This window comes from Larimichthys crocea, chromosome XVII (assembly GCF_000972845.2).
Source record: "Larimichthys crocea isolate SSNF chromosome XVII, L_crocea_2.0, whole genome shotgun sequence".
NCBI classification, from domain to species: Eukaryota; Metazoa; Chordata; class Actinopteri; family Sciaenidae; genus Larimichthys; species Larimichthys crocea.
Window position 1 is genome coordinate 28,592,160 of NC_040027.1, and position 10,061 is coordinate 28,602,220.

Sequence of the window (10,061 nt, forward strand, 5' to 3'; positions counted from 1 at the left end):
ATATCATTAAAATCCCTGATCCCGGAACTTCTAATGTAAAGGTTACCCTTCAACAATATTCAAAACGAATAGCACCAGTGCCTTTGTTTTTGTTCATATTGTATATTGTATTAATTTCATATAAATAGGAATAAAGGATCATCTCAATATATGAAATACATATTCAGTATAATTACTGAGGCATGCAGCTGCTCTACTGTCATGATTTTGAATGTGTGTGATAAACTGAAGGATGAAGTTTCTTTTGAGATAATTCTCCTATTTCAAAGCCTCAAAAAACGGTTTTCATATAAGCGAGGGACATCTTAAGCGACTACTTAACGCAAGAGTAACCTGTGACCTGCAGTCCTGATTGAATTCATTAACAACCAAATGCTATATACTCTAGACAGCTTCATGTGTTTGCTAAATGCAGAGAACATGGACTACGAGTGAGGAAAGAGGATGTGCGCTTGGTGTTGAAGGAGCTGGATCCGAGAGGAGTGTCGTTAAGGCAGGCAAGACGTCTCAGACGATGGAGCTACTCTTCAAAAGGGCCAAACTTCATTTGGTGCCTCCTTCAGTTGTGTTGCATGAGACTCATCCAGGTGAGTTCATAATGTTTTCATATATGTGTGCCTGTGTATGCGAGAGCGAGAGAGAGACAGGGAGAGGAGAGAAAAAGAAAAGGGGAAAGGGAGAGAATTGGATCACTTCATTGATGGGAAATGAACGTCACAATTTTCCTAACTATGAATTTGTAACTGTTACAATTTAAATGGTTCTAGTCTCTAAATGTGAATATTCTGTTTTCTCAATGTTTTATGATAGGAGAACATCTTTGGCTTTTAAACTGCTGTTCAGGAAAAGCACTATTGCTGTTCGGACTAAACATGCTGTCTTGGTTACTGAATTAATCTGAAAGTGGCCTAGAAATAAACTTAAGTCACATAACATACTATTGGATGTTTAATAACATTTCTGCAGATGTCAGCCATGTTGAGATTTTATGAACCTGCCTGTAAGATAACTCAAAACCTACTTGGTTATTATCACTCCTCACCTTTGTCAATGTGTGGTGGTATGTGTTTTTTGTCTCTGTGATAATTAACAGGACTTTTATTACTTCTAGAAGTAGTACAAACATTAAATATATTCAACCATACAATAAAGAGGCCTGTTACTATGAGGCCTGATCAGGACTGGACTGGGATGTCCATTTCCAAGTAGTTACTGGACAGGATGTTGTCAAACTCTGCGACTCAGGGTAAGAGCTGTATGTGCACGGTACTTCAAAGGTAGTGCCACAGGTATGAGCAACAGGCCTACTGTTTAGTCCAGTTTCAGCATTAAAGCATGCCATAATTTTGTCAACTTTTTTTGGGCTGTTTTTTTTGGGGGGGCTGGCCCTAATACTGCTTTGTATCACACGGCTGAAAACAAGGCTTGATTGTTCGCTCTATGTTTGTATTACAGTTTGTATTTCACATACTTACCGGCATACGGCTAGCAGTGTGGGTGGTGTTCATTCACACTCTGTCTACAAGGGTGTAAGATGAACAAATATTCCACCTTCTGTTCAAATCTTCTATTCAAATATGGACTTTATTGCTACCAGTGTCTCTTTGTTTTGTCAAAAGCTTTAAGTATGGGTACTGTAGATCTACACATGCTGTATGAGACACAATCGCCACAGTAGAATTTTAACACTTTCCATATGTTTTATGAATTTTTAATACATTTCATAATGTAAATATGAGCTTTAAAGCTCAATAGCTTCCAGGTCATTTTACCTGTTGACTCAAAATCAGTGTAGAACAGTCGATCTACACCTGCTGTATGAGACACACCTCTTTTTATATCATTTCAGCACTTTTTTTCTTATTAATTCTTAATATATTACATAATGTAAACATGAGCATTGAAGCAGTGCAGGATCTTACTTGTTTTATGAGACACACTTTTTAAAAAATCAAATTTGAACCATTCTTCATATTTTATAAATAAATGTTTAATACATTTAACACCCACGTCTTATTCGTCTTATTTGAAAACCGGAAGTGTCCACTAGCGTTTTCTCAAAGTATTTGCCATAAAGTCGGCAATATGGGCGCACTTGAAAATATTGGAGCGGCTGACATGACCACCTGAAAACGAGAGACGGCTGGCGTGACCGCAGTGATATACGTTGACATTTACAGTACCAGTCCAAAATCTTGGACACACCTTCTCATTCAGTGGCTTTTCTTTATCTTTATTATTTTCTATATTGTAGATAACACTGAATATGTCAAAACTACACAGTAAATTTCGCAGTATTAAACATGTCAAAGTTCATTGACTCTTTCAGAGTTATCACAACAACAGATTGAGTAGAATGCCCGTATAATGTCATATAATGAGTTATACGACGTCATGTTGATTTGACTCTGGAAAGCCCCGGGTTTTGGGAAGCAGTTTGCACATGTTTGAAAAAAAAAGCCTCCCCTCGGCTTGGTCTGACATCAAACATAGAAATAGAAAGGGAAGTAGTCTGCTAGCTGTCGCAGTGCATGATGTGCCGTCAGCCGTAGCAGCTGGCGCCACCGATTTCTTTGTTTTCTTTTGCATGCTCTGAGGCACGTTGCTGAAATCACAAAAGTTATCTGTTTGAATTGTTACAGTGGATGAGTGTGACGTGAGTTCCAGGCCAAGCTTTGACTAGTTCAGAAGCTCACGTGATTAAACATAAGTAGAACTGATCCCTGCTTGTCGTTTCTGCAAAGAGTTTTTCGTCAGTCGATGTGAGGGTCAAAGGGCAGAAGATGTTGTTATGATGCCATGTAAAGCCCTTTGAAACAAACTGTAAAAACGAGCTAAATAAAATAAACTTGCCTTGCTTAGCAGATCATTTGCCTGCTGCTTGGTGGCCTGAAGCAAACAACTCATCTTATTTTCAAATTTAACATTAATCCTAAAAGTTGGTGTTATATTTGTGTTTTTGTTATAATAAGCATACTCTGTTGTGACAGTTATTCTCTGCAGGAACCATGTTGATTAAGGCCAGGCTTGGAGATTACCGACACAGTTACAGTAACAGAGCTGCATGTGGAGGAGTTTTTGATTGCAGGTAAGAAATTGTCATTGGAATTACTCTGAATGCATGCTTTGCTTAAAACGTAGTAATGAGTAGTTTTATTTCACACTAATTTATTGATGTTTATTCAAAAGTAATGTTCAAGATTCATTGGATGTTTGTAAGAATTAGACCAACATGAACTAGGGATGCACACGATTATCCGTTTAACCGTTAACCGATAACAAGACCTTTGACGATTAATACGGTTAATTTTTTTATCGTCAACTCATATGGGGGTGTGTCAACGCGTGCAGACTTCCACGTGCCTTCAGCCATATTTCCCAGCAAAATGTTACACAGGAGGACTCACAGTAGCCTATGTGCCATGCAGTGTCTGTGAAGGAAGATCAGACAACAAATGTTCACCTCCAGCTCCACAGAGGAGCCTCAATCTGCTGTTCCTCTCTTCAGCCTGGTGTTTGGCTGCACTTAAAAAAACAGTTCAACACTGGGCGATCTAATCTTCATATGAGCATGATCAGCTGAGGCAGAGCACAATCGATGTGGCGTTGATCAGCTGTTGCAGCGCAATGTCCCACATGTGTTAAACGGCAAAGCATTGTAACCTTGTCAGTTTACAATTAATAATTGGTTAACGATCGGCCTTTATCGGTCAGAAAAAAAATCAAAATGTGCATCTCTAACATGAACTCATAAGTCTGGTTTCCACAAGCATTTGTCTTTTCCTCTAGCATTTGCAAAGTTTGGTGTGCCAGCTGTGACAGAAGGTGTGAAGGTTGTTGACCAAAGGTGTAAAGGTTGTGGACAGTTTGGGGACTGAGTTGGATGATGACGCATCAAGGATATTGTTAAGGATCCTTCAGTGGGAGTGTCACAGCCCCTGTAGAGATCTTGCAGGACCTGTGCTGGCCACTCCTGCCTCTTTCCTCATCATGAGCTGATTGGGAGACAGGGCTTTGATTAGGCAACATAGTGTACCTGGCCAGTGTTCTGAGGTGGTGGTTAAGGCCTTGTCTCTTTCCTTAGTTCACCCTCTGGCTCCCTGACGACAGCAGAGCATTTTTTTGTTCTGTTGGTATTATCTTTTTGTTCTGAGTTTTGCACCACACAACACACTCGCAGCACATTTCTCATTTACAGCATCACTGACAACTGATTACCGCACTTCACATTTATTCCTTTGTTGCAAAGTTAATTCATTTATTTAATTAACCTTAATAAATTATATCCTTGGTAAATCTCTAAACTGTGTGTTTCCTCCTTTTTTGACACTGCCTCTGAGCCAGGTTGTGTCAGATAGTGTTTACCATCAAATATGACACTGGTTTATCTCAGTTACAGTTGTAATTTATTGTACAGTATTTAATGGACATACTGTTTTCTCAGACAGGAACCATCATCCAGGAGCATCTTGATCCCATCACATCAAGCACACAACCCTACCTCCTGGCTTTAGGACGAAAGAAGAAAGAGGTCCACCAGTTCTTTGTCATACTGGACAAAAATGCCATCAGTTGCAGGTCGGCTTCCTCACAGGTCGGTGCCTTCGACGAGCTATTTAAAGTGCATTAGGTTTTTGCCACCACATACAACCAGTACTCGAGTTGAGGGGGGATGGGGGGGGGTGGCATCCCCCCTGGGGGAAAAATGGTCAAAATCATCCCTCTTCTAAAATGGTCATCCCTTCTTCCATCCCTTATGGCATTTTATCAATGCATGTTAAAATTACTTCTATTTAACACTGGAAATAGAATTACCATTCGACATTTAGGGGGGCTTTATGATAATCAGTCTATTACCTATGACAGCGGTTTTCAAAGTGTGAGGCGCGCCTCCCTTGGGGGGCGCCAGAGGACTTCAGGGATGGCGCGGCGGGGGAAAAAATAAAAATATATCTTATAAAGATATGTGTCTCATCACTGTGCGATGAAAACTCGGAGAGCCAGCCACCAAAGAGTAGCAAAAAAATCCACAAAACGACACAGTATGTCTGATCTTTGCTGTTTCGTGTCAAAAGTTATATTCCAGCGCGAAGAAACGCTGCTAATGTCTACTCCTATGTCTCTGCTAATGTCTCTGCTTTAGTTTGAATCAATCACGAAGCTCCTGGTTGTTACATAAAGACAAAGAGGCTTTGACAGTGAAGTGTGACCTCTTGCTGTGATATACTACCTTTGGGTTTACGTCATTCTGGATCGTCATTGGTGGGTCAAAGGTGAATGTGGGCGGTACTAATAGATTCTCCTGACTCTGATTGGTCGACAGGTGACAGGTGTCAATCATCCACACTCTGTAGCTGCTACCTGCTGCTTCATATTCTTTAATACCTCTTATTTCAAACATCGCGTCGTCTTAAAACTCGAAGTCTTCTTTCCTCCTCCTTAAATTGTGTTTTTTTTAAGTGAAGATGTTTTTTTTAACAAGAATGTGTTTAAATGTATTTAAATATGTTTAAAAACACACAAAGATGTTAAAAACATACACAAAGTTGTGTTTAAAAAATATTTGAGCACATTCACAAATAAATGTTTTTACAAACATGTTTAAAAAAGATGTGAATGACATGATGTCCATAGTTAAGTGGTTATTGTTTCTTTCCGATAAATAGTATTGTCTTGTGCAGGCCATGCAACTGAGAATGCAAGCTATGATTCAGATGGGATTTAGGATTTGCCATGTCTAGCAAGTCACCCTAAAATTGACTAGAATGCAGGAAATTGCATCTAAGAAATACAAAATTTTCCCCAGACCCCCCTGCTGGTAAATATGTCACATAAATGAAAAATTTCACCACCCCCCCACGATTCATGGTACTGTAGTTCAAGTTACTGGCAAGTGCATATGACATAGTCATTTGACAAGTGCAAAAAATTTAACTCTTAATTAACACTTAATTTTTCCAGGGAAACTTGAAGCGCTGAACGTTGCAGTTATGACCCACTGGGTGATAGCACAGGGGAAGATGGTCACTGCACCCCAATAGGTAGTCGACCCATGGAGGATTTCAAGAAGTAGGTCAACAACCTGTGTTTTTCACAGTGACTATCATCAAATACAGAGGAGTAATAAAAACCTTTACTACAAACGTAACACATGATTAACTCCAGTAAACAAACAGAATTATTTATGCTTTTTAGATTTCAGTTCCAAACTTTTTATTTTTAATTCCATGTATTCTGTTTAGACGGGGCCTGTTCATTATTGTGATGTCACATATTCGATTATATCACATTAGTCACATCTCATCACATCTCCCACAATTAACTCAGTTCTATTTGATAGTTTGTCAGTAGTTTAAAGTCAAACTGAGCTTTTACTTAACTCACAAGTCACTATTAACTGGATACAGAGAACCTTTCTTTTCACAATTTAAAAAGGAATATTGAAATCTATGCATGTGATTGAATCCTGTAACCCATTATAAACAACCAACAGAAAGCATCATTAACAAAAATGATTGTTGTTCTTTGCATGTTGCTTGAAGGGCTCTTTTTTCCCTTTGAGACACCATACTTGTACTGAACACGCCCTGCTATAAAAACATCATGATCTAATCTTGATCCTGTCTGGAAAGGTATAGTCCCGTCTACAGCAATTAAGTGATAACATGTTTTACCTTCCCACCATTTCTGAGACACATGTTTAAATAATTTAAAACTATATTTATATAAAGTATTTGGATATTGCTTAATTGGTTAATGATTAATTTCAGAAATGCTTTAAAGTACAGCTAGAAAGTATACATTTTTAAATGGTGCAACATATTACAGCCCATTTACCCTAAAATGCGCTTGGTATATTATTTTACAGTGCTGCTACATCATTTTCTTAACGTCACATTTCAGATTAGGATCATGTATTCTGTGCCACATAAAATACATGCGAACTGAAAAGAATCCATGTACCAGTAAAACCTCTTTATAAAAGCAAGGGTCATACCCATCTAGTCTGGAGGGAATGTTTAATCCAAATGGTTTCACTGCAATATGGGAAGTGGGATCAAGTCCTGCTTTGGCCAGACACATTCCCATGTAAGCATCATCAATGGGAAGAAGGTCAATGGACTGGGACATATTGTATATGACCAGAGCTGTATAACCAGACAAGAGGAAGCCCCCACCACTACAGTAGGGAGGAAATATGTTTGGCTCATATATCTGAACTGGGACAAAATACTTGTTTGGTTCTCTAACGAGCCCCATATTTATGTTGAGGTGGCCAGTAAAGAGGTGCTTGCTTCCATCATTATCCTCGAGACTTTGGAGGTACTCCACCATGTGGTCTGTGTTGGCAAAGACGTCATCATCACCGTTGAGCAGGAAGCGAACGTTTGGACAGTTTCTTTCCATCCATTCCAGGAAGAGTATTTGCTTCAAGGTGAGGTTTTGGAACGTGTCAGTAAAGTCCCACTGAAGGATGTCACTGTACTCACGTTGCTCCAGCTCCAGCAGTTTGTTCAGTCTCTCTTTCTCAAAGCCAGAATCTGTTGTTCCTGAGAGGAAGACCCGGCGGATCCACACACCATTCTGTAACCTCTCTTCAGCCCAGGTTTTGCGCAGTATCGCTCGGCGGTCGTAGTTATGAGGGGAGCTTTTAATGACCAGCAGAAGAAAGACTTCTGCTGATTTATCAGCTCCTCCACATTTATCAGGAAGGTCCAGTAACATGGGGAAATGACGACAGTGTCGGTAGTAGAGAAAGTCCTTCATAAAATCAGGAAAAGAGTTGAAGTTTGTCATGTTGGCAACAGACCTATTTTGTTGACATCGTAGCCAGGAGAATACATAGGAGTTGTTTTTGGTGGGTTGTCTAATTTTCAGATCTGGGTTGTCATCTTTTCTCACTACTTTAATGTCTTTCAGGAGGTAAACAACCATGAGGCTTCCCAGCAGCAACAAGGATGCTCTTGTTGTGACCGATCTTTTTATCAAAATTCTGCAGTAAGAAAATAAAACAGATTTCTCATTAACATGTCAGTCAAAAACAATTTAATATAGTGACGACTGTCTCTATAATTCCTAAAATGGTCATACTAATTATTTCACAGAGCACTGGTTTCCTGCAGTTTGTGTTAAATTGTATCAGGATGGGATGGTTTCTGAAACTGACTGAATATGGCACAGCTCCAGCTAGAATATTTTTCACCAGCCGCCACTGGGTTCCAGGTAAACACACCTTGGTTATCAATAAGATACATTAAAAGAAACAAAACACTGCTGTTGGAGAACTGCGTGTTTATTTTGTAGCAGCAGCTCAGATTAAAGTAACCTCACTATCTGGAGACTCATAAAATATTTTCAACTATCATAAAGTTAAACAGTATATAGTAGACGACTGTACACCACACCCAACTAAATATTTTGACAAAGAGCTAAGTGTGATCACATATTTTCATCATGAAACATTTGTGCCAGTAAGTGTGCAAGTTGTTTTCACTGAAACTTTCAGACGTGAGCCATGGGTTGACATGGGTGGTAAAATGACACAAATGAGTAAAAAAGTATTTTCTTTAGCAACAGTAGCTTTTTACACTGAACAATAGTAAGCAACTTGTTGCTCAACTCATTGCTTTATATGTGTATTAACCAGTGTTGGGTATAGTTACTTTGGAAAGTAGTTAATTAGGTTACAACGTTACCATCAATTAAAAGTAATCCGTTACGTTACCTATGAATAAAAGTAACGCGTTCGAGTACTCATGCGTTACCAAAAATGAAAAGCCGACAGTGAATTACGTCAGTCATCCAACCAAATTAACTCAGCAGGATAACAATAACAGGAAAGACAGCCAGCAATATGCCGCAGAGCGTTTTATTAATTCATTATTTGTTGAATAACAAAGGTGACTCCTGATTTATTAATTTTTTTAACCCGAATGCAGTTATAAAAGTTCATTTAACAAACACACAAATGACAAATAGCCGAACTATGAAATTACTATTTAAGTGTCACAGGCCTAAATTCACTTGACCATCGTCCACTTACATTTACTCTTCAAAGTATTGATTAAAACGTGGCAGAAGATTTTAGAAACGTCTGTCGACAGTCGATTTCTCTCAGGAGTAAGAAGAGACTCCCAGGGCGCAGACGCATCATCACAGCGCCGCGCCTCCGCCACACATCCGCAGGTGGCACAGTACTGTCTGACAAGAAGCAGGCCGCTTTCCTTATTCTTTCCTTATCCGGAGAAATTATTAAAGCAACGGATTACTTTAGTATTACTTACAAAAAAAAAAACAACGAAGTTACTGATTACTTAACGCACGAAACTAACGCGCTACGTTACACGAAAAAAGTAATTAGATTAGTAGATTAGTAATTAGATTACTCACAACACTGCTTACAACAAAGCTGCGGGTAAAAATGCCATCGCAAATTATTAGCTGTAAGCTCAGATAACGTGATAAAGGCTACTATGGTGATGATTTAAGAATGAATTTTAAATGAAGGAAGTTGTGGGATTAAATAATTAAATCCGACATTATCTGTCACTAACATCTCAACTCGCTTCCAAATAAACGCACACGGTGTAAAATGCAGACTTATTTTGAAACAGTATTCTATATTTTAGATATTATTATATTTATTATTATTATTATTATTATTATTAGTAATAAATACCTGGCCATGTTGGTAAATCCACGCGAGGTTCGGTGAAGGTAAGTCAGGCACACGATGAGCCGGTTCAGGTTTTGGACTCTTACTCATTTGCGTAACTTGCATTGTTGCTGTAGAACAAACAAAAAAACTGGGCTTGGTCCCTTAAACTGGCACGGTGAGCTGTGAGGCATGCTGGTGTCCTGTTGTTAAAGATGCGTGATGCCGCACCTGTACTGTATGTTTCGTGTGACGCATTAACACAGCGTCTACATAACTCCCTTTATCATGGGCTAGGCGGAGTGTGTGTTTTACTCAAATTGACTGATTGATGATGTCGAAGCTTTGCCACATTCGTCAATGTCAGTTTAAAGAGCCACTTATGCACCTCAGTGAAGTTAGTTTT

General features: G+C 39.0%; 1 protein-coding gene and 1 long non-coding RNA gene across 2 annotated transcripts; one reads left to right on the forward strand and one right to left on the reverse strand.

Annotated features, from left to right (window-relative positions):
* The first annotated feature begins 28 nt into the window (after positions 1–28).
* Positions 29–4,701, forward strand: LOC113747959 (uncharacterized). Its single transcript, XR_003464022.1, has 3 exons — positions 29–587; positions 2,991–3,088; positions 4,445–4,701. It is a non-coding gene; the product is annotated as an uncharacterized LOC113747959 (long non-coding RNA).
* A 1,487-nt stretch (positions 4,702–6,188) lies between these two features.
* On the reverse strand, positions 6,189–10,061 carry LOC104935378 (N-acetyllactosaminide beta-1,3-N-acetylglucosaminyltransferase 3). Its single transcript, XM_019261198.2, has 2 exons — positions 9,680–10,061; positions 6,189–7,993 (listed from the first exon to the last, which is right to left on the reverse strand). The coding sequence occupies exons 1-2, from the start codon at positions 9,685–9,687 to the stop codon at positions 6,874–6,876; spliced, it is 1,128 nt and encodes a 375-aa protein (XP_019116743.2). The 5' UTR covers positions 9,688–10,061; the 3' UTR covers positions 6,189–6,873.